Here is a 26,069-nt window from a genome sequence, read left to right as displayed (position 1 = left end):
TATACTCAGCAGAAGGCCGCACGTAGCCATCTATACACGTATACTCAGCAGGAGGCCGCACGTAGCCATCTATACGGTGCCATCTATACACAGCGGGAGGCTGCATGTAGCCATCTATACACAGCGGGAGGCCGCACAGCACCATCTATACACAGCGGGAGGCCGCACAGCGCCATCTATACACAGCGGGAGGCCGCACAGCGCCATCTATACACAGCGGGAGGCCGCACAGCGCCATCTATACACAGCGGGAGGCCGCACAGCGCCATCTATACACAGCGGGAGGCAGCACAGCGGGAGGCCGCACAGCGCCATCTATACACAGCGGTAGGCCACACGGCGCCATCTATACACAGCGGGAGGCCGCACAGCGCCATCTATACACAGCGGGAGGCCACACGGCGCCATCTATACACAGCGGGAGGCCGCACGGCGCCATCTATACACAGCGGGAGGCCGCACGGCGCCATCTATACACAGCGGGAGGCCGCACGGCGCCATCTATACACAGCGGGAGGCTGCACGGCGCCATCTATACACAGCGGGAGGCCACACGTAGCCATCTATACACAGCAGGAGGCCGCACGGCGCCATCTATACACAGCGGGAGTCTCAGTGCTTTGCAAGAGCAGTCAATAAATTCTGCTTGACTAATTCTGAGCACCATAAAGTCTGGTTCGCTTCTAACCTGCTGTCTTCATTTTCAGCTTGCTGAATTCTAACTCATTTACTGTCATTCGAGACGATGCCTTTGCTGGTCTCTTTCACCTTGAATACCTGTAAGTGCTCCACTTAATGTCATATTTTTGATTCTGTTCTTCTTCATCTTTTGGCATGTGCAATTGTATGACCAAGTATTCATATGAATTTATGACCTACTTAAACTTTCGAGGACCTTAAATTTTATTCAATCAAATTTTTTTCCAGTTTAAAACTATGGGACATATATGTGCCTTGGTCCTCAAAGGGTTTTTAAAGGGGCTGCAAACATAAATACGAAAAAAATAATTCAATTAGTGCTTTTTGTGTTCATTTAATTTTTATTTGAAGTCCATTTTTTTTATACATCTTGAAATTAAGCCCTACCCCATGGAATGAAGCCCTACCTACATGACATCTGAGAGCTACATGGATTCCGCTTGTGAGGTGCCTGTCCGTCACTACTATTCAGTTTTAGGGTCCACTCACTAAGCCATATATTCTCTCATGCAAGAGAATAGGGCCAATTATGCTAATGACACTCGGCTCAAACTGTCAGAGCTTCAACTGAGTGTGATCCGATTCTCTCGCAGCACAGATATGGAGAAGATGGAGAACTTACTTTCTCCATCTTCTCCATAGTCTCTGTGAGTGTTCATCGGACTGCACTTGGATGACATCCGAGTGCAGTCCAATGTTTTACGTGCACCCATAGACTTGTATGGGTGCACATGGTCCGAATATCGAATGAGATTATTTTCTCATGCTGATAATCGCAGATCTGCACTGTCCCATAGTATAACATAGGGCCAAGTCCTATCCGATAAAACATCACATAGCATTCGGCCGTGTTATACGACAGTGTGAGCGAGCCCTTAGAGTCAAGGAATATTTACATGCAGATGATATTACTCTCCCAGTGTATATTTTTTTAAGCGAGTTCATAGTAAATGCTTTGCATTTTTGACATGTGAACAACTAAAGAACAAGAAAGATTTAGGACCTCCCCTATGGAGAAACGGAAAATAGTTTGGAGGACTTGCATGTCCTTTTTTATTTATTATGAGAAAGTCATAAAAGATCCCGTTTTTTAACCATGCTGTGACTTTCTGCTGAGGGAGAGGGAGAGAGCTGCCCTATTCAGAGTCTGTAATAAGACCTGCTGACAAAAGTGTTGAAGATACAGTCTAATGTGAATTAACAATGAAAAAAAGTTAATTTCACAAATGGCTTGTATTTTTTTTAATACAAACCTTTTTGTGTTTACAGCTCCTTTAAAGGGAATCTGTCATCAGGTTTTTGCCACCTAATCTGAGAGCAGCATAATGTAGGGTTAGAGGCACTGATTCCAGTAATGTGTCACTTACTGGGCTGCTTAGTGTTGTTTTGATAAAATCATTGATTTGTCAGAAGGTAATTATCACTAGATGACTAGTAAGTTCTGTAGGACCCCACCCCCATCACTGATCAGTAGATTTCTGTGTACACTGAGCATGGGCAGAAAGCTGCCAATCAGTGGTGTGGGCGGCGGGGCTATACAGAGCGCAGCATTCAGAGAGCTGCTAGATCTGCAGCAGATGAAACGGTGATTTTCTCAAAATGACAAGCAGCTGAAAAAGTGACACATCGCTGGAATCAGGGTATCTGCCCCTATATTGTGCCAAATTAATTTCCCGTGAACTATCACAAGATCTATCACAGGGGATCATGTGACATGTCACGTGATAAATCAGGTGTGGGGGGGGGGGGGGGGCCCATGCCTTCTAAACTGCCCGGGGCCCTTGCTACTCTTAATCCACCCCTGGTCACTGTTGTGCCAAATATAAGCCACATCTTGAGGACTGTCTTCACGTTGTTCCATGGTATATCTAATGACATTTTTGGACACTTATTTTGACTGATAACTATATCAATCTTGAGATCCCTTTGCTGTGTTGTAACCTACTTACGGACTATGGCTTTTGCTGTGAAATTCAACTAAGAAAACGTCAGGAAAATCAGACTAGATCAGCTAAACTTAATATGGAGTTAGGTAATCACTTTAAATGAAGGCACCTGTGTACGGACTACTATTTAACATGAGTTTAAATGAGATTGGGATTTGGTTGTGCTCAGAATTAGCCAAATTATAAGTGGCTGTTCACACTTACGCAACCACATTATTTTATTTTTTTTCCCTGCAAAATCATATCAGTCATGACTAAGGGTGGGGAACATCAGAAATGCGCTTATTGCCCAGTCGGTCATCTGATTGACTGAACTATGCACTTTGTACCGGGTCTTTAGCCATGACATGCAATGTTTTTACCCTCACTGCTGGACGGATATTCTTTCACTAAATAAAGAAAAAAGTTTTATTGTGTGGAGCTGGATCTTCTTCCTCTGCCATCTCTTCAGACCCCCTTCAGCCTCGGAAAGGCATTGGTACCCCAAAATGGAATTGGAACACAACCATTAGTGGAGGGAGTTCCCTTTCAGTTTAAACCACTTAGATAATGCAGTCAATACAGATTGTGGCATCCAAGAGTTTTAATGACTGCCATAAGCAGGCGTGGCCTACAGTAATCTATGGGGGTGCGTCTTTAATATTTTCTACATTATTACCCTATGAGCCACGCCCCCTTGGTAAAGAATAAAAATTTGCATCAAATAAAAAAGCCCATATCTCTGTAACCTAACGGCAGGATAAAAAAAAAAACACTTAGGAAAGCAGAGGGAATAAAATAAGAGCAAAACTAGCCTCTTTGTCCCTGACAAGAGGTCATCTTTAAAGCACACCCCATCATATTCACATTACAAAACAGCCTTATGGGGACCTGGAAGGGTCTCATGGCATACAGTCCATTACAGGGGTATTCGTATTACAAAAATGTAGCACTTATCCTGGGTATAGGTGATAATGTCTTGTAACTGGAATACCCCTTTAATATTCTATTTTTATAATACATTTTAGCTGCTTTAATACTATACATGACCTTCCTTTCCGCCATACTTACAAACCAGATGCCCCGATATAGGAAAAAGACAGATTATCTGTCTGTGCGAGCACTTTTCTTAGACTGCAGTAATCCAGCACCATTTATCATGGGCATAGGGTAAAACATGGTCCTTTCAGACAAATTAAATAGAAGTAGCTTGGTAAGAGGCTGCATTTATAAATGCACAGTTTTAGGTCAATACTACAGAACGTGGAGGCAGCTGAGACTATGTCTATTTTTCTAAGATAATATATTATGTCTGAGACAAAAGCACCAAGATCTCAGCAGCTTTTCCCACTGGGCCCTCTGTCTAAAAGCATCAGATAGTGTAAATGACTTGTTCAAGAGCGACAAAACCTTATTCCCCCTATTTTAGCTCCATTGTCAATGCTTTAACTCATGAGATCATCCACTAGACAATATTCCAGCAAGGATGAGAGATATCTGAATGACTCACAAAGCTGAAAGTGCCATAAAGGAGACCACAAAAGTTCATTTATCATATGGCACTAAATGGTATACTGCACTCATCCATAAAATACCAGATCGTATGTTGCAGTTTTTTGTTTTTTTTAAGCACATGTATAAGCAAAAACTCAAATGTATGAACACATGATAGAACTGAATAAATATATTATTAATGAATACATTGCTTATCATAAACCCATCTCATGTTATAATTTAGGATTCCTAATCCTCACCGGATTTACATCTCAGGAGCCTGAAGACACAAATTGTCTGATGCTTTAAACTAGTTCGCACAGTAAAGGGATATTCAGGGGAATAAACATTTTTATACATGGACATCAATTGTTAAAAAATAACCTTCGTAAAAAATTATCTTTGTAATTTAGCTCTAATAAAAAAAATGTTAATTATTTTTATGGTTTCTGTCCACTTAACAGACAAGCGACAAATCTATACTTTTTTTTTTAGTCTCAACACAAAAGGAAATAGATTGTTTGGAGACGTCACATTACCACGTGACCTGGTCCCTGTAAGACTCCTGGCCAACTAGCAGACTATGGTAGTCCTCCCCATGCTCTATGCCTTTAGGGCTCTTTCAGACGTCCATGATCATCGGTCTGGTCTCTGATCACAATGCAAGGACTGATCTCGCAACTCCTAATGCGAATAAGACAGCTTCATATCTTTCTATGAGGCTGTCCCGCTCGGTTCAGGAGATGCGCGATCAGTCTGTGGATTGCGATCAGAGATCAGACCGATGATCACTGATGTCTGAAAGAGCCCTTACTTGGATTGATCTACCAGGTATAATGAAAATTATGGAAAGGCTTGCCCTTTCACAGTGAACAATGCTGGTTAAGGGATGAGACAAAGACCATAGAGGGCCATGTTACATGGTACTAGGATATATCGATACCGTATCCAAAGTGTCCTAGGAGACAACGCCCGGCAGCATGTTCCCTGTGCTTCTATAAGCATCCTGCATGGCCTAAATGTGCTACCATGGCCTGCAGAGTCTCCAAACTTGAGCACTTCAGGGGCATTGTTGTTTGGCAATTGCAGATGGAGCTGCCAGCAGTGGATCTTGATGATTTGGTGCCCAAGTGCATTCAGTGTGGCAGAACATTCCTCAGATACCATTAATATTCTTATTGATAGCAGCCAAGGCATGTAAGTGTATGTAGTTCTCTTTGTGGTGTTCATACTCAATACTGAATTGAGATGTTTCGAAAAATGTGTTTTCATTTTTTCATCACTTGCACATCATAAAGATGTCTATCCTTCCTGGGATTTTCAGAACTCTAAGATTTTTCCTTCTTGGTGTTGTAATTTCAATGTTGATGCATATATATACATTTACATATGATTACTGGCTTTCAGACAGCCTCCTGTAGGCAAAGGCTTATTGTGCCTACAGGAACATCTGGCACTGGCAATAATACAGTAATATTGTATACCCAAACAGCACAAACAACTCTACAGAGAGTGTATATACTCTACATGGAGAGTATGCATTAAATTGATTAATTCAACACTTAAGTGGTTGTCGATATTTGTAGATTTTTTTTTTTGTTACTCAAGTGCATGTATTTGGGGCTAAAAATCATTTATGCAATTGGGCTTCATTGTGCATTGTTTGGCTTTTACAGGATCTTAGTTACCCTGAAAATTCAAGTTTGATACAGACTTTGGTAATAAAATAGCCACTCAAAATGAGAGGAGCTGAGAAACAGACAAGACAGTTAATGACTCCCAGTCAGACTATCATAGTGAACTCACTGACAGACTCTCAGTGAACTCAATCTACAGGCAGCCATAGGCAATGCAACTCAGAGGCCATAGAAGGCAAATGGTGCAACATTTTTAATGAAACCCATTTGTATAATTTTGGCTATAAATAATTTTAGCATAAATTTAAGTAAAAAAAAATGTAACTAAAACCCCTTCAATGATAATGTTTCTAACACGGAGAATACATTCTATATTGTTTTTTCCACATATTTCATAGTGTTTATGAAAATCTACCAAGGGCTGCTAATGTAAAGTGATCACCTCTTACATTGATCTTTCATTTCTTTTACACTTCTGAATAATGAGATGTAAATGTTCTCATAATTTAATCATTCTCCAAAGTACCATTGGAGTTTTGTGAAGCACCTCTTCTTACACAAGTGCTTATCGTACGTGACAATGGTTTTGCAAATCATTCAACATCTTCCTCTGTCGGCTCAAAATAAATTTTAAAGGGGCTGTCTGCTACTTGAAAAACCCATTTTCCAGGGCTGCAGGGTTAATGGAACAGCGGCAGCACCGGAGGAGAGCATAGGCTGCTGTTATTTTACACGGGGAATTTACAGTGGGGAAAAAAAGTATTTGATACACTGTCAATTTTGCAAGTTTTCCCACCTACAAAGAATGGAGAGGTCTGTAATTTTTAGCATAGGTACACTTCAACTGTGACAGAATCTAAAAATAAAAACCAAGAAATCATATTGTATGATTTTTACATAAGTATTTGATACAATAGAAAAACAGAACTTAATATTTGGTACAGAAACCTTTATTTGCAATTACAGAGGTTTGACGTTTCCTGTAGTTCTTGACCAAGTTTGCACACACTGCAGCAGGGATTTTGGCCCTCTCCTCCATACAGATCTTCTCCAGATCTTTCTGGTTTCGGGGCTGTCACTGGGCAACATTGAGATTCAGCTCCTTCCAAAGGTTTTCTATTGGGTTCAGGTCTGGCGACTGGCTAGGCCACTCCAGGACTTAGAAATGCTTCTTTTGGAGCCACTTCTTAGTTGCCCTGGCTGTGTGTTTCGGGTCATTGTCTTGCTGGAAGACCCAGCCACGACCCATCTTCAATGGTCTTATTGTCGGAAGGAGGTTGGTGGCCAAAATCTTGCGATACATGACCCCATCCATCCTCCCTTCATTACCGTGTAGTCGTCCTGTCCCCTTGGCAGAAAAGCACCCTCAAAGTATGATGTTTCCCCCTCCATGCTTCATGGTTGGGACGGTTTTCTTGGGGTTGTACTCATCCTTCTTCTTCCTCCAAAAGAGGCAAGTGGAGTTGATACCAAAAAGTTCTATTTTAATCTGATCACGTGATCTTCTCCCATGCCTCCTCTGGATCATCCAGATGGTCATTGGCGAACTTCAAATGTGCCTGAACATATGCTGGTGTGAGGGCCTTGCGTGCCATGCAGGATTTTAATTCATGACGGCATTGTGTGTTATTAACGGTAATGTTTGAGACTGTGGTCCCAGTTCTAATCAGGTCATTTACCAGGTCCTATTGTGTAGTACTGGGCTGATTCCTGACCTCTCTCAGAATCATCCATACCCCACGAGGCGAGATCTTGCATGGAGTACCAGACAAAGCGAGGCAAGATCTTGCATGGAGCCCCACACCGATGAATACTGACAGTCATCTTGTGTTTCTTCCAATTTTTAATAATTGTGCCAACAGTTGTTGCCTTCTCACCTAGCTGCTTGCCTATTGTCCTGTAGCCCATCCAAGCCTGGTGCAGGTCTACAATACTGTCCCTGATGTCCTTAGACAGCTCTTTGGTCTTGGCCATGGTAGAGAGGTTGGAGTGTGATTGATTGTGTGGACAGGTGTCTTTTATACAGGTAACGAGTTCAAACAGGTGCAATTAATACCGGTAATGAGTGAAGAATAGGAGGGCTTTTTAAAGAAATACTAACAGGTCTGTGAGAGCCAGAATTCTTGCTGGTTCATAGGTGATCAATTACTTAAATTCCATTTTATTGCATGAAATAATTATTTAAAAATCATACAATGTGATTTGTTTTTTCTTTTTAAATTCTCTCACAGGTGAAGTATACCTACGATAAAAATTACAGACCTGTAGGTGGGAAAACTAGCAAAATTAGCAGTGAATCAAATACTTATTTTCCCCACTGTAGCAATTGTGAAGGGGTTGTCCAAGTAGTGGATTAAGCTTTTAAGGAAAAATATAATCCATGTTATTGTCTAAAGACTGCTCTGTGAATGTAATATTTTTATGTGCAGGGCAATCCTGTTTACATGGGTGACTTTCAACAGTTCAAACCCATACATTTATTACACATCTTGTGGATAGATAATAAATGTATTTAACGGGAAAACACCTTTAAAAAGTAAACCTCTCTCTTTCATCATCATGTTGCTTTTAGGTTCAAACTTTGGTGCATTCTTTTTTTAATATTCCTTTGATAAAGAGCACCAAGTGCTCCGCACAGACACAATGTTAAAAAACAAGGAGTTTAGGGGCTTTGTACATGGTATTATTGGATTCAATAGACCCTGAATGGCCATTTCTTGTAGTGTGATGGACCCAGATTTATCTTCAGAACCGCAGTAATTTACCATGGCTTAGATTCACTACAGTACGTGTTAAAATCATTCTGTAGTATTATTGGCCCATGCCACAATGCAGCATGTCAGTACCGCCATCTAAAAACAGTCCTTTCTACCACGTCCTAGAAGTGCTCTTAAGAATTGAAGAGGTGGTCAGAAACGAATATTTATTTTAATCCTAAATGTCTGTCTATTTAATGTCATAATCTAATCTTTTTTCTAATAAACTTTAATGGCTATACTTTCTTTTTTTCACCTACTTCCTATTTGATGACACTTCATTTGAGAGCCCCCAGTGCATGCTGGGATATCCAAGCGAGTCATAATCAGGGGGCAGAGCTGCAGTCACTGCCGCAGCCTCTGCCTCCTCCCTGAATCCAAGACGTATCTGGGACACCCGTTTAAGGGGTTGGTCTAGTGGCTGGTCTACTGAACATGTGTTGGCTGTCAATTCCGACGGATGCTCAGTAGATTCTGGTCACTGTGCACTATTCTTTTCAGTGCAGAGTGACAATGCTCTTCCCTTGCCGCCTCCGCTGAGAAGTGACAAGCCGGCAAGAGAGCGCACTGTCAGTGTACATTGTAAGGAGAGAACGAGTGAGCAGAGACCAGCTCCGCCCCTGCAAGTGACATGACTTATGGGGGCAGGACTAGTCTTTGCTCACTGGGTTTTCACCTTACAATGTACACTGACAGTGCGCTCTCATGTTGGCTTGTCACTCTTCATCATAGCCGGTGAGATAGCGTACTGTCAGTGTGCATTAAAAAGAATATTGCACAATGACAAGAATCTACTGAGCGTCTGTCGGAATGGACAGCTGACACATGCTCTGTAGAACAGAGATTAGCCCAGCCCCTGAGACATACTGTGGCAGTGATCAGGGCCGGCGTCAGCACCCGGCGTACCCGGGCAAGTGCCAGGGCCCTGGACCATCAGGGGGGCCCACTTGTTATCGGGGCCCGGGCCGCTTCCCCGGCATCTGTGCAGGGCCGCCGGTGCTGTTCAAGCCCTGCTCTGCTTCATGCAGCAGCAGCAGTGTGCGGTCAGTGTGCTGCTGCTCCACCAATCAGGCCCAGTGCTGTTACTTTCAAGACATGGCCGCGCGCTGTGCGGCTGTGTCTGGTAGTAATGACACGCAGGGGCGACACTGCGCCTTTAATTGTGCTTGTGTGTCGCACCTGCCACGTACGCGCGCGCGTCTGCGTACTGTGCGTGTGCACGCGCGCGTCTGCGTACGGTTCACGCGCGCGTCTGCGTACGGTGCGTGCGCGCGTCTGCGTACGGTGTGTGTGCGCGCGCGCGTGTCTGCGTACGGTGTGCGCGCGCGCGTGTCTGCGTACGGTGTGCGCGCGCGCGTGTCTGCGTACGGTGTGCGCGCGCGCGTGTCTGCGTACGGTGTGCGTCTGCGTACGGTGTGCGCGCTCGCGCGCGTCTGCGTACGGTGCGCGCGCGTCTGCGTACGGTGCGTGCGCGCGTCTGCGTACGGTGCGCGCGCGCGTCTGCGTACGGTGCGCGCGCGCGTCTGCGTACGGTGCGTGCGCGCGCGCGCGTCTGCGTACGGTGCGTGCGCGCGTCTGCGTACGGTGTGTGTGCGCGCGTGTCTGCGTACGGTGTGCGCGCGCGCGCGTGTCTGCGTACGGTGTGCGCGCGCGTCTGCGTACGGTGTGCGCGCGCGCGCGCGTGTCTGCGTACGGTGTGCGCGCGCGTGTCTGCGTACGGTGTGTGCGCGCGCGTGTCTGCGTACGGTGTGTGCGCGCGCGTGTCTGCGTACGGTGTGTGCGCGCGCGTGTCTGCGTACGGTGTGTGCGCGCGCGTGTCTGCGTACGGTGTGTGCGCGCGCGTGTCTGCGTACTGTGTGTGTGTGCATGCGTGTCTGCGTACTGTGTGTGTGTGCATGCATGTCTGCGTACTGTGTGTGTGTGCATGCATGTCTGCGTACTGTGTGTGTGCGTGCAAGTTTGCATATGTGAAGGATGAGGGGGCAGCCTGGGACCTGTGTTGTATACCTATATTTCTCCGCCGTATCTGTGCATCATGAATCGTGGTATGTGTTAAAGGGGCCCACTGAGACTCTTTCGCCCGGGGCCCATAAAAACCTGGAGCTGGCCCTGGCAGTGATCTCCACCTCTGCCCCCCGATAACGACTTGCTTGAGTATCCCAGCATGCACTGGGGGCTCTCAAACAAAGCATCAACAAAGAGGAAGTAGGTAACAAAAATAAAGCCATTAGATAGAATAGTGAGGGAATGATAAGGAAGTTTTAATTAAAGTATATTAGAAAAGTGATTAGATTGACATTAAATAGACATTTAGGCTTAAACTAAATATTAGTTTCGGACCACCCCTTTAAGATTTAGAGACTGGGAAGGCCAGAGAAGAAAGGAAAATTCACTGTCAAATTTCTGCAACCAATCAATAACTATACGACCCTTGTGCCACTGTTCCGCTGAAAGTGTCCTTCTGCCATAGGATAAACAATTGCTTTGAAGGGACGAACCTGTTCACTATGCTTAGACAAGCCTAGTGTCCAAATGTCCATCCACAGGTATCAGAAGATCCAGCGCGTGTCAAGAAAATATTCCCTTTAACTTCTTTTCAATTCTGCCATAGACAAACTGGTACCTGATCTTCCCACACCACAGATTTGATTTAGTTAATTGATTTATCGAGCAATGTAAAAATTAACTTTTATATTTTAACTTTTCAGCTTAATAAAAGATTAAAATAGCAGGGCATATAGGTCACTGATTTTTATTGACTCCTATCAAATATTGTGGTCCATTAGCAATCCACTCAATACAGACATGTCAGATGTATAATGTGCACGCACAGAGATTGCTGCCACTAAATACCTTTATACTCCACTGTCCCCTATAAAAATACATTAGCAGTGCCCCCAACATGTTTCACTGTGCTACTGGCTTAGCCCTTCTACAATGGCGAGCCAGGCCCAACTGTTGTGATTTTGTTTTTCGTGTTTTGCTCTGTAATTATCTGGTCATTGTTTGTAAACTGATCAGGCCAGGGGGACATGGACAGATTACATTGATACAGAGTGAACTGTTGTGTAATTCGGTGTGTTCAGAGCGCTGAAAGTTCAGACGAATGACACAGCTTTTCAGCATGAGCTGTACACGGGACAAAATCTATAACAGAGAACCCAATCTTTTGTTTTCTTCTGATTTTTAAAGTTTTTCTGTTTACTTTACAATCTTTGAGCATTTGGGGTGATCTATACCAAGGCATTCTTCCAAAGAGGCATAGTCGTTCTCAAGAGAAAGTCCAGCTGGTTAGGAAAAGGCATTCCGGAGGTAAAAGGACCTTTTTCAAGCAGCACAGAAGGGACAAGGAGGATGACTGTGATGGCTCCAGGAAGAGTGAGTATGGATTTATCCACCCTGAAATGCTTGTCAAAACACAGTAAATTTAACCCAGTGCACCCCAGTACACCCAAATCTGCAGAATTGCTGTGGTCTGCTCTATTGGAGCAAGCATGTGCTCATGATAGCATGTGTATAGACAGACGGTCGGTTTTGAATAAAACAAGCAAACGGCTCCACATGCTAGCAAAACTGATTTGTGTATATGAGGACTCACTGTGTAAGGAAGATCCCCCAAAGTTTCACTGCCAGTGTTGTGTAACAAATTTGCAGAGAGTTTGTGCCTTACAGACACAACTGGCAGAGAATGGTAAATGTGATATGGATAGAGATAAGCAGATCTGCATGCTGGAATCGCAACTGCTTGAGATGAAAAATCATTGTCTTGATATTGGTGCACAGCTGACTCGGTCTGAGGCTGACATCAAAGCTTTTAAGGACAAGGCAGCAGCTAGTGATGCCATAATCAATCAGTTGAGTGTTGATCTTGATACTAGATCCCAACTGATTAAAAATTTGCAAAATATCATCAATGATTTTTCAAACATGGTGCCGGCCTTCTCTTTGTCTCTGAGACCAAGGCCAGATTCTCTGCCAATTGTGCCCTGTGCAGGGTAAAAAGGGGGGGAGTGATGGATCAAATATTTCATCAAATTTTGATCCAATCAATAAATGTAACGACAAGTGTAAAATAATGAGAAAATGCAAACGTAAAATTGTTAAAAGTGCATCCCTAGTGATGGAACAGTTTAAAATATCCAAACAAAAGGAAGTATGTTCTGTTAGGGGCCCTACATCAAGCATGGCATCCATTAGATGTTATGCCTGCGATAGCTCAGGTCATATTGCCAGGTACCAGGAGAGAGAGGAAATATTGCTCTGTTAAATGTTTTAAATGTGGTCACTTTGGACACATTGCAAGGAATTGTCATTGGAGAATTAATTGTGAGAAGTCCAGCATGGATAACAGACATTTACAGAGACAAAATAGTATTTTCTCTCAGTCTCATGTGCCCCACCATGTGCAAATGTGTCAAAATGGCCGACTACAAGCAAGGGATGAAAGGGTAAATTTTGCTCCCTAGTAAGGCCTTGATTTATACTCAATCAGCAGAGTTTCTTACAGACCTGTACTGCTCTTTATGTATGCAGTTGTTTGTCTTATTAGTTTATTTTACTGTTCTGTTGTTCACTAGGTTTGTTCTTTTACAGTTTAAATATATTGTTAGACCTGTGAGGCTCAGACAGGTGGCAGAAAGGCTTTATAGGAGGCTCACTGTGTATGCAATTCATAACAGGATTTGTTAGTATGCTGGTTGTTTTCTATCAGACCCCCTGTCAAGTAGATGAGGTTTATTTGCTGGTACTTTTATTTTTAGCTCCAGTTTTTCCATAGAATTCATAAGGTTAAGAGTAGCATAGATCGCAGGAATGTTTATTTTATTTTTGGTTTTCATTTGGTAATAGTCACATCCGTGGATGAGCTGGTTTTGCTGCATGGACTAAGATAGGTAGAGAGGTGTGGACAGGTATATATTGTGCACCTAGGCCTTGAAGTTCAGTCGGATAATTTGTTAATGGTTTGTTTTTTGTTTTCTGTGCATTTTGGATTGAATAAAGGGTGTATTACGTGAACTAAGACAGGCAGAGAAGCATGGACAGGTAAGTGACGTACACGATGGAGTGTCGTGTTATACTGTGTGCTTAGACCTTGAAGTTTGGACGGATAACCTGGTTTTGTTTAAATCTTGATGCAGGATACAACTTAAAACAGTGAACCTTAGTTTGACGTTTAGTCTTCCTAAGCGTATCAACATTTTCCCTTTGCTAATAGAGCCATATCCACGAGTGAGCTTTTTTTTCGGCATGGACTAAGATAGGTAGAAAGGTGTGGATAGGTATATATTGTGCACCTAGGCCTTGAAGTTCCAGCTGGTGTGGTTGCCTACATATCTTAAATCGGTAGTATGTTGCAACGGGGAGTACCAAACCCAGAGATGGGCAGTTTCATGATGAGGCATGAGGCTGGCAAACTGGGATGTTACTCCAGAAATCCTGAATTAGTTCAAGCCAACTATACACGATGAGCCTTTGTCTCTGTGTAGTCTGTTTGAAGCTATGTATAGGAGAATAAGTAGCTGCGAGGGCTGTGTGTTACTCTTTTGTATTGTGAAAAACTGGAAGGAGTGTCTGTATGGGAAGCAGAGGCAATTGACTAGGAGCATACTAATACTAGTCAAGGCATTGCCTATGCAATAGGAACTTGCTAGGCAGCTCAAGAAAGGTTAACAGGAGGAGGTCACCCTGAAGGAACGGGAGTTTGATGGGACAGGGAAGATCAAAATAAGGGAGGTTATCCAGTGTCAGGATGTTGAATAACTGCACCGGGAGAACTCCCAGGAGCGTATTGTTCCCTTAATCCCATTTTAGGTATCGATGTAGCAGAGCATAGTGCTGAAGAACACCTATCACTCCTGAGAGAAGTCTTGACCTTCACCCAGATACCCCTGAGAGATGCCAGAAGACCCCTCTTGTGTTTGTCACAGAGCTGAAACATCTCTCATATTTTAGCCATGAGGAGGAGACTGTAAAAAAGCCCCAAATCTGCCTCTTCCTGTCATTGCCTCCTGGTCGTAAACTTATATATTGGACTGTTTCTGATTTGCAGGAGGATCAAAAGACTGTCTGCCCAGCTGCACAGAAGTCAGGCTGAGCACCATGAGCTCAGCCAGAGATGGGGGTTAAGGACATAAGACAAACGCAGTCCTTTACCCCGAATCCAATATATCTTGTGTATATATAATTTAATGTAAATTTGAGTTTTACTGTATACTGAAATTCCATATGTGTACATATAGACACTTTAGGTGTAAATGCATAACTACCTGTGCATGGACATACTCAGTCCACAATAAGTGTGTTCATGTAACGGTGTTCATGCATTTGCAGCCGGTAGTTACTCCAATTGCACATGGGTCAATGATCTGCATGTGCTCTATGGATCAGTTAGGATACATGCTATTTTAGCTCAAGTCTCTATATGTATTCAAACCAAAAGCTTATTTTGGAATGGAATTGTAATGTGTGTTCTGTGTGAATGGGGAAATAGAGTTAGGTTCTCTAGGGACAGGTCCCCTCACTTTATAAGGTATTTGCCACTTCAACCCTAGCTATTGTGAAGTTCGTAAGGGATGGATTAAATGTCTGTTAGAATCAGACGGTGTTTCTCCCCGCAGTCTACTTAGGTATTGTGACATCACTCCCTACTCGAGAAATTCTGACCTGCGTAGTAAAGATCTGCGTATCTATTCATGGAGGAACCGCCTCAGCGATCTTCTTTAATCAACACGCAAAGTTGTTCCTGAGCAAAGGCAAAGTTGTTCCTGAGCAAAGGCAAAGTTGTTCCTGAGCAAAGGCAAAGTTGTTCCTGAGCAAAGGCAAAGTTGTTCCTGAGCAAAGGCAAAGTTGTTCCTGAGCAAAGGCAAAGTTGTTCCTGAGCAAAGGCAAAGTTGTTCCTGAGCAAAGGCAAAGTTGTTCCTGAGCAAAGGCAAAGTTGTTCCTGAGCAAAGGCAAAGTTGTTCCTGAGCAAAGGCAAAGTTGTTCCTGAGCAAAGGCAAAGTTGTTCCTGAGCAAAGGCAAAGTTGTTCCTGAGCAAAGGCAAAGTTGTTCCTGAGCAAAGGCAAAGTTGTTCCTGAGCAAAGGCAAAGTTGTTCCTGAGCAAAGGCAAAGTTGTTCCTGAGCAAAGGCAAAGTTGTTCCTGAGCAAAGGCAAAGTTGTTCCTGAGCAAAGGCAAAGTTGTTCCTGAGCAAAGGCAAAGTTGTTCCTGAGCAAAGGCAAAGTTGTTCCTGAGCAAAGGCAAAGTTGTTCCTGAGCAAAGGCAAAGTTGTTCCTGAGCAAAGGCAAAGTTGTTCCTGAGCAAAGGCAAAGTTGTTCCTGAGCAAAGGCAAAGTTGTTCCTGAGCAAAGGCAAAGTTGTTCCTGAGCAAAGGCAAAGTTGTTCCTGAGCAAAGGCAAAGTTGTTCCTGAGCAAAGGCAAAGTTGTCCCTGAGCAAAGGCAAAGTTGTCCCTGAGCAAAGGCAAAGTTGTCCCTGAGCAAAGGCAAAGTTGTCCCTGAGCAAAGGCAAAGTTGTCCCTGAGCAAAGGCAAAGTTGTCCCTGAGCAAAGGCAAAGTTGTCCCTGAGCAAAGGCAAAGTTGTCCCTGAGCAAAGGCAAAGTTGTCCCTGAAGGGAGTCGTGCCTCCGCTGAAAGAATGCTGTGAGGCCCAACTACAGACTGTGACACCCAGCAGTCTCATCACGCCAGACATACTCAAAATCCAGCGGAAACAAGCTGTCGGAGAGTAACGGAAAGTCTGGCAAGGTGAGGGGTGTACACGAGATGATGTTGGCCGACCTATGGACTGTGAGGGTGAAAGCCAGTCCAGAGTCTGACTAGTAGAATGATGGCTCTGGGATAGGCGGATACCTGAAGATTGCCAGAACCAAGGAAAGAGACGAAAAAAAAAAAAAAAAAAGACTTTGATGACAAAAAAAAAAACTTTGATTAAACACCAAGAAAGAAGCCAGGTGTTTTCTATGGATGGAGACGTTAGATTACGGTGAACGGCAGGGAAGAACTGATGGCCACGTGGGTGATGTCTAGGTACCTAAGTGCAGTATTATACTTCATTCCATCCTGAACTGTCACAACTTATAAATGGGGCTTGAGTAGGCAAATATATCCCAGTACAACACTTCCCTCAAATTTCATTGTCGTGTTCTCGACAACAGGGGGATTGCAAAGGGAAGTGTCCTAGGTTGTACATGTATATATGTATCTGCATGCTAGCCATGTTTGCAGATAAGTATACATGTATATATTGGCCCCCATCTCCTTATGTGTTTCAGTCTGTTTGCTGCTGCTGTTGGGGGCAGGATCAACAAAATGTCCAGCCATGTACTAAAACAGGTTTTGCGAGTATGGCTGGACATGAACAAAGACCTTAGCCAGTGGGCGGGGAATAATACATCATTTCTTGTGCTGGACTTAAAACCCCAGAGCACTCATGTGCTAGCGCCCTTTTTGGACACTTGGAGAGGATGGACACAACACATGGCTGAGTATCTCTCTTCCCCTGTAACTCTTTACTTACTAGCCCTACATACCCTGTACTAACCCTCCTAGATATTGATATCCTTGTATCTGTATATATATAGGGAAAGTTAGTACAGTTGGGTGGGCCGCATGAGTGATTAGGAAACATGCGTGGAAAACAGGTAATTGGGAATTGTATATTGTTACTATTATTGTGTACTGTGTTAGTGGAATAAATAGTAGTATATTAACTGTAGACTTTTGTGTAATAAATACCTTTTATTAGCACACGGTTTTGTCTCAGTTGGTATATAGTATAAGGCACAGATAACGTTAGTGGATATTAATTATTAATAGTCAAGTTTGATGTTAATAGTTAATATCGGACCTCAATAGAGGTGTAGGAGAGTTCCCCATTAATAACTGATATTTTTGGAGGGAATCTCATCCTTTAACACAGGGGTTCCGGGAAAACGGAACCACTTCACAATAACTGTCCCCACAAGAGGACTCTACTCTTCAAGAGCCTGAACGGTTGACATGTGATTGATGGGGTCAAATTCTGACGATCCCTTCTGTATGTTGCAACAGAAATCAGGATTTAACGGACCGAGAAATGTCTTTTTTTGTGAACCAATGTTTTTGCTCAGAGATCCAATAATTATAAGCTCCTTTACCAAATGGTGTCTTGCCTTTCTGTTTGCGTCTGTGATACGGAACGAAAATGTGTGCATTTGGTCAGATTAATTGGGGGCAACTGCATAGCATTGGGCTTCAATTCGCTTGACTGTGCACAAATCTTCCTCCGTCCCCTTTCGTGGATGAATTGTTTACACCCACAGAATTTCCTTTATTTTGATATTTTTTTATGATCACAGAATTATTGGTATACTCACGATACAGTTGCTTGAGAAAACCCCACAAGGTTGGTAGGTTTTAGAATACTGGCCCAGCCTACTCTAGCACGGATGACCGTGCCTGGCTCAAAGTTGCTCAGACCATTCAGTGATACAAGTCCATGGAAAAATTTCTTACTCCAGGGTCATGTGCCTAATTTTCATGTGAGTGCACTCCAATCCTGAAAGTGCAGATGTCTTTAATAAAGTGTCCTTATAGTGTATATCACTGTGCTGTAAGCTCCTAGGCTCTCTCTAGCAGGGATGTGGAGCTTAGTATTATAAAATTCAGCTCTAAAAAGGAATCTGTCAGCAGGTTTTTGTTATTTAATCTGAGAGCAGCATAATGTAGAGCAAATGAGCCAGATTCCAAGGATGTGTCACTTACTGGGCTCCGTGTTGTATATGCATGTTGTTTCAGATTATCACTGCCTGACTCTGCCTAGGTCTCACATGCATGGCAATCATGAGTAACCACACTCACACCATTGATTGGCAGTTTGCTGACAATGTACACAGGAAGCTGCCAATCGGGTGCGGACTTATACACAGCTTAGCAATATGACCACTACTACATCGATAACAGATAAAACAGGCATGCTATCAAAACTACAGTAAGCAGCCCATAAAGTGATACATCTTAAGAGTCAGGCTCTCTTCCCTTATTTTATGCTACACTTCGATTACATAAAAAAACCCTTAATATAATATACAGTACAGACCAAAAGTTTGGACACACCTTCTCATTTAAAGATTTTTCTGTATTTTCATAACTATGAAAATTGTACATTCACACTGAAGGCATCAAAACTATGAATTAACACATGTGGAATTATATACTTAACAAAAAAGTGTGAAACAACTGAAAATATGTCTTATATTCTAGGATCTTCAAAGTAGCCACCTTTTGCTTTGATGACTGCTTTGCACACTCTTGGCATTCTCTTAATGAGCTTCAAGAGGTAGTCACTGGAAATGGTCTTCCAACAATCTTGAAGGAGTTCCCAGAGATGCTTAGCACTTGTTGGCCCTTTTGCCTTCACTCTGCGGTTCAGCTCACCCCAAACCATCTCGATTGGGTTCATGTCTGGTGACCGGACGGAATAGCATGCCGCTGCAAGATGCTGTGGTAGCCATGCTGGTTCAGTAAGCCTTCAATTTTTAATAAATCCCCAACAGTGTCACCAGCAAAGCACCCCCGCACCATCACACCTCCTCCTCCATGCTTCACAGTGGGAACCAGGCATGTAGAGTCCATCCGTTCACCTTTTCTGCGTCGCACAAAGACATGGTGGTTGGAACCAAAGATCTCAAATTTGGATTCATCAGACCAAAGCACAGATTTCCACTGGTCTAATGTCCATTCCTTGTGTTCTTTAGCCCAAACAAGTCTCTTCTGCTTGTTGCCTGTCATTAGCAGTGGTTTCCTAGCAGCTATTTTACCATGAAGGCCTGCTGCACAAAGTCTCCTCTTAACAGTTGTTGAAGAGATGTGTCTGCTGCTAGAACTCTGTGTGGCATTGACCTGGTCTCTAATCTGAGCTGCTGTTAACCTGCGATTTCTGAGGCTGGTGACTCGGATAAACTTATCCTCAGAAGCAGAGGTGACTCTTGGTCTTCCTTTCCTGGGGCGGTCCTCATGTGAGCCAGTTTCTTTGTAGTGCTTGATGGTTTTTGCAACTGCACTTGGGGACACTTTCAAAGTTTGCCCAATTTTTCGCACTGACTGACCTTCATTTCTTTAAGTAATGATGGCCACTCATTTTTCTTTACTTAGAATTTGTATTATGGCAAGAAAAAAGCAGCTAACAGTCTATTCAGTAGGACTATCAGCTGTGTATCCACCAGACTTCTGCACAACACAACTGATGGTCCCAACCCCATTTATAAGACAAGAAATCCCACTTATTAAACCTGACAGGGCACACCTGTGAAGTCAAGACCATTTCCGGTGACTACCTTTTGAAGCTCATCAAGAGAATGCCAAGAGTGTGCAAAGCAGTCATCAAAGCAAAAGGTGGCTCCTTTGAAGAACCTAGAATATAAGACATATTTTCAGTTGTTTCACACTTTTTTGTTAAGTTTATAATTCTACATGTGTTAATTCATAGTTTTGATGCCTTCAGTGTGAATGTACAATTTTCATAGTCCTGAAAATATATATAAATATATATATATAAATAAATATAAATATAAATATATATATATATATACATATATATATATATATATATATATATAATGAATCATTAGAAGATCCATCACAATATAAACTGCATACATTAATACACAGATTTCTTAATCCTGATGAGACTGGTGTACTTACTTTGATAATCCAGGCCAGGAATAGAAGTTCCGGATATTAAAATGAACATACTATGATCAACTAAAGCAGGGGTGAGGAACCTTCTTTCTGCCAAGGGCCATTTGGATATTTATGCCATCCTTCGGGGGCCGTACAAATCGTGCACCAACTCTGCCCACAAAGTACGTCTCGCCACTGGCCCTGATGTCAGGTTGTAATCTTTCATTGCACGTACCTCAGCATTCAGTAATGAACACTGCGTGCATGTGCTCACAGAGCAAGAAAAAATTAATGGGCCAGAGGCCAGCAAAATACAGCTGCCAGCCCAAGCACAGCGGTCTTCAGCAATCTGCCTAGGGGCTGGAAAAAAGGTCATCAGGGGCCATGGCCCTCGGTTCCCCACCCCTGAACTAAAGATTGACAAAGCTCACAAGTCCATGAGCTAAACTCAAACACTATACTATTACTACACTACATATAACATTGACCCCTTGTCTTCTTCATGTGGAGTGCTGATGGTAGTTTATCTGACGCACCATTACCCAGACTATACCATGCATAGATCCCTGCAGATATATTAATTAATAAGCATTGTGTTACATTAGTTATTACAACTCACTTATCTCATACTTGCCTATCAGCAAAGCACTGTATAAGGCTTGCAATGTCATATTATTACAGCTATATAACCCTTTTACTTGTATATCACCTCCATAAAGAAAAAAAACATATTACACACAAGACTTACCAGTTTATGATGGCTGCTTGAGAGTGCATCTAAGATTTCATCAACAATGCGGTCGGACAAGAAAGATGCCACCGTAAGTTTAACTTCGCTGTGAAGAAAGAATATAAAACGATATACCGTATATCTCAGCATTAATGCTAGCACTGTAACTTTACACATTGCCTCTTTTTCAAGGAAATTACTTTTTTAGGTTAAACTTTTGAGGACACTGGGAGATGAACTTATTATGAAGTAGTCCTAATTAGTAGCCACCAAACGGTTTTCTTAAATGAGTCATCAGAAAATTACCTATGTAAATCAAACTTTTCTGCTAAATTTATTTTTCAATATTATTTCAAATGGATTTTATTAAAAATAACAAAAAATGATAATCTTGCATTTTTCCACTGGCCACAGGGGGCTATTTTAGACTCATAATTCCTGTCCTTTCAGGAAGAGCTTTCAGCTGGTTCATTGTCATCAGAGGCACGATTACACTGATAGGAATCACCTCTATACAAGGCTGCCATTGCTCTTTATATTGACTTTTGCACATGCGCATTAGTTGCTTCAATACAAAAGTGTGTTAGTCAGTCTATTGCTCCTAATGTACATGTGAATTTTCTAAAAGAACAGGACGTACGAATCTAAAAAATTCCCAGTGTGAAAACTGCAAGATTTCTATTTTTTTTATTTTTAGTAAAGATTGTGTTAGATAGAAGGAAAATTGCCCACAATAAAAAAAAAAGTAACAAAAGCTGGATTTAAACAATAGGCATTTTCTGATGACACATTCATGTCAGCAATATATATGGTAGAATAAGTAGCATTTTATCCAGGCCAGTATATAATTATTTTAACATAGCAAGGCATTAAAGCTTTCTCAAAAAACATCTAGCCATTTGTAATCCATAATTAATGTTGATTTCATTAAAAAGATCTTGCTCATGTTAGAGCCTATGGGAATAATTTCAGTGCTTAAAGGGTTACTCTGGATTATTTCCAAGTCATTGTGCAAGCACAATACACAGAAATGAGGCACAGAGGTTTCACTTTCCTGGATGACTGATATGAAGATGAAGGCTTGGAGGATTAGGCAGACACTCGCTGACACATTTATGCTAGATGAGATGCTGCCAGGAAACATTAAATCACACTTCACATGAAAGAAAACAAATAGCATTTAATTCTTAAGTGAAAAGTGTTTAGTGAAAGAAGGTCAGAAAAGCCTCCATAAAGGAATGGTTTTAGGGTCAGCCATTCTGGACTGAACCTGTAATCAGCAGCAGAGGATCCTGAGCTTCAGGTCATCATCTGAGGCAGCATTGGAGGGGACACAAAGTCTCACATCTAATCTTATTATTTTTGATGTGACACTTTAGAAGCATGAAATATTCATATCCATTGTTTACCAGTTCATTGGAAAAAAGGCGACCCTAATGCTTTGAAAAATTCAGCCTTCTTTTAAACATTCACTAATGAGAATATTGGCGAGATACAATATCAGCTGCACATCAACAACTCAAGCTCTTTCATTCATGTCCAGAATCACTGTTTTTAATGGGGAAAAAGGGGGCAATTTGAACGTTTACATTTTTGTCATTTTTAAAAACAAATTTTACTGTATTTTGTAATTCCTTAAAGGAGTTCTCCAAAAGTTAGATAAATTGGAGTCCTTGATATAATTCAAACTGCAGCCCACCCTAGTCACATGCCAGGACGGGCTGCAAACTGAAGACCTACAGCTTCCAAGAACTCAAATGTCAATAGCTGTATCACACATACCCCCTCAGCGGCCAGGAGCACGGCTCTCGTGTAACAAAATAGGTTTTAACCCACACTGTGATCTGCGAGGAGATCTCAAGCTTCATCCTCCTCTATCAGTATGATAGTCTTTGTGCACAGCTATAAAGCTGAGTGTCCAACTGGAAAGCAATAAAACATTGGAGGAGGATGAAGCTGGAGATAACCCACTTTGTTCTCAGCTAGGAAGGGATATATTTCTTCACATGTGACTGCCGTGCTCCAGCCGACTGAGGTATGCATGATACAGCTCTTGTTAGTTAAGATGCAGGCCTCCGGAGCTGTAGATCTCTAATCCGCAGCCCGTACTGATACGAGACTAGGACGGGCTGCAGGTTGAATTATATCAGGAGGCAAAGAAAAGCACCGCATAAAGATGTGCACACCTGGTATAACCCTAAGTAATACAAAAAGTTTATTGAGCACAAGGACAATGGAGTAAAAAACACTTAAAAAACCAACAAATGGTATAATACATCCCTGGGTAATGAAATATAAATATATCAATGTAAGCAGCAACCTACTTGTGGAACCAAGACACTCGGAAAAAATGGATATAGATATAGATGATCTCTTAGCACCATAGGCAATATGCATACAGGATAATATGCTAATGATCATAAACAATGATAGTCATCACAAAACAAATTATGCAAACATGAAAAAGCCAGGCGCCTGGTAACAACGTGACATGGTTGCCCTAAATATGGTCAAGATGTTTATAAGATCACAGTCGTGGGTCAAGTAGAAGTACATGTCACATGTAAAGTGTCAGGTATTCCCGGATCCCCCAGAGAGAACTACTGACCTATAAAAATCATGAATTCTCAGTATGTACCAAATCAAGGAAATATCCTGAATCTAATAATGGTACCAAGCAAAAAGATTCATGAATGGATAAAGCTTGTAGGCTTTACTCCCAGAGGTTGTACTGGAAAATACAAGAGAAGGGATATAGGGATACAACCTGTTGTGGTATATAGGTGGACCACGAAGAGGAAGCTGCAAAGGTATAGAGATGGAGAGAAGCCCCACGCGTATTGCCGGCAGCCTCCCCTGAAGAAGCCGTCAGCTGACGGCGATACGCGTGGGGCTTCTCTCCATCACTATACCTTTGCAGCTTCCTCTTCGTGGTCCCCCTATGTACCACAGCAGGTTGCTGCTAACACGGATATGTTTATATATCATTACCCAGGGATGTATTATACCATTTGTTGTTTTAAGTGTTTTTAACTCCATTGTCCTTGTGCTCAATAAACTTTTTGCATTACTTACTGTTATACCAGGTGTGCACATCTTAATGCGGTGCTTTTTTTGGTCTCCTATATGGTTCCTTCTCTCCACATGATGTTGAGCCCTATAGTATCAATTGCATATTAGTAGTGCGCCCCCTCCCTTCTCTCTGAAAGAATTATATCAGGGACGCAATTTTATCTAATTCTTGGAGTTTCCCTTTGAGGGCACTTGAACAGGCGATCAGCCGATCACTTACACTATACACAGCAACACCACAATATTGTAGTGGAACACGAAAATCCACAGGCTGGACTTCATAGAAGTACTGTCATTACACGCACAATGGTCTTCAGCAGACTCCAAGCTCTCATGGCAACCCATCAGTGCCATGGGCCGATGGGCACTTTTAACGGAACTGAATAACACAGCAATCATCTGCCAGGAAAGAGGAGGGCTCAGTTCCTAACACTGCATTAAAGACAGGGACCTAACATATGACGTACCAGTACGTTATTTGTTGGGAAGAGTTAATAGGGGGCATGCCTCTGAATTAACGCGGGGCATCTTACGCCAGCTCATCTTTAAGAGTTGTTTAAAAAAAGTGCAGTATTAATAAATTGGGTCCATAGGAGTATTTTAGGTTCCAGTGGCAATGTGTTCTTTTCCTGCAAATTGTGGAGCTGATGAACCTGTACAGGTTGGAAGCCATTATGCTTTTATTAGATAATTATTACACAATTGTTTTCCTTTATTCAGCTATTACATGAAATATATTATGAAGAGAGTATAAGGTACCTAGCCTTGAGTAATAATACTTCAGTCTAAAATGAAAATTCAACAAATATGATTACGACCCATCAGCTCTAACTTGACAAAGGCCATTTCAACTATTTTCTATCATTATGCATGTCTTACCTTATTTTGTTAAGAATATCTATCCCAGATTGTTCCAGGAGGACATTTTTTACAAAATTGCGAGGAATTGAGATCTTCTCAGTGCTGGCCTGTATGAAATCCTCCCGAATATTCGCTTTTTTCATCACATTTGGGCATAGATTTTCAGCTGCATCGACCATAGCTTCTAGAAGTTGCTATAAATATAAAAAGAAAGATCTATAGATCAATATCTCCTCATGGTGCCACAAGAATATCAATTATAGGGGGTTGTCCACTACTTGGATAACCCCTTCACACTCACTATATTTCCACCATGTAAAATATTAACATCTCTACTCACCTCCGATGCTGGCGTGGATCCATCGGTGTTGGAACCTAGTCTCCCGGGGCTTGCATGACATTTTTATGTCATGCAAGCCCTGCAGCGAATCAGCGATCGCTTGCCTCTCACTTCCTTTGGCCAAAACAGACATCCGGAGGAAGGCAGAGAGCAGCAGTAGCTCTCACTTCTTCTGGGTGTCAGTTTGATCAGAAGGAAGTGAGAGAAGTGGCAGCTGAATATCTGCAGAGTTCGCGACATAATGTAATTAGATAGCTGGAACAGTACCAGCACCAGAGTTGAGTATAGCCTGTTATTTTACACAGGGAAAATATAGTGATTGCGAAGGGGGTTTCCAGAGTACTGGACAAGCCCTTTAAGAAACAATGTGGTCATGTAAATACCCACAAACAAAACATCTGTATCGTCGTATACCGCATCGCATCTTTATGTAGACTACGCTTTCGCGTATAGACACAATACTACAGTATTGCAGAATATAGGAAAAAACACGGTCTTCTATGAATGCCAGCCACAGACTGGTCTTCAGAAGAGTACTGTCATAAGAGGCACAGCAGTTTTCAGCAGACTTCAGAATCTAATTGCAACCCTTCGGCTGACCACGGTTGAGTCACAGGCGGCCGAGTATGTACCATTCCAATGATACAGAATTTAAGATCCCACATTTCACACGGAATCATCTAAATGGAGGATAATGTAAAGAACAGTAAGGAATAATAATTCTACACCTACTGTGGCTCAATGTATACCAGTGTCTGAAATAGATGAAAGATGTTTTTTTTTCAGCCTCCGGCTTGTGCACATACTCTCAGAGAAAGCAATGAAGAGTGAATAATGCATGTCTCTAAAGCCACTAGAATATAATCAATATCAGATCAGGTTCTTAAAAATGTATACCTTG

At 42.3% G+C, this 26,069-nt stretch overlaps 1 protein-coding gene across 3 annotated transcripts in view; it reads right to left on the bottom strand.

Annotated features, from left to right (window-relative positions):
• Positions 1-26,069, bottom strand: part of CARMIL1 (capping protein regulator and myosin 1 linker 1) — a 344,138-nt gene that overhangs the window by 89,244 nt on the left and 228,825 nt on the right. For all 3 annotated transcript variants that reach the window (XM_073678871.1, XM_073678872.1, XM_073678873.1), the window contains exons 27-28: positions 24,847-25,022; positions 20,914-21,001 (exon numbers count right to left, since the gene is read on the bottom strand). In XM_073678871.1, the coding sequence (XP_073534972.1) occupies positions 20,914-21,001; positions 24,847-25,022 (264 nt within the window). The remainder of the gene's footprint in view (positions 1-20,913; positions 21,002-24,846; positions 25,023-26,069) is intronic.

The sequence above is a fragment of the Phyllobates terribilis genome, unplaced genomic scaffold (assembly GCF_046119375.1).
Source record: "Phyllobates terribilis strain yellow unplaced genomic scaffold, ASM4611937v1 Scaffold_4__5_contigs__length_816908805, whole genome shotgun sequence".
NCBI lineage: Eukaryota > Metazoa > Chordata > Amphibia > Anura > Dendrobatidae > Phyllobates > Phyllobates terribilis.
Note: the sequence above shows the minus strand (reverse complement) of the source record. Positions and strands in the feature narration are given on the sequence as shown.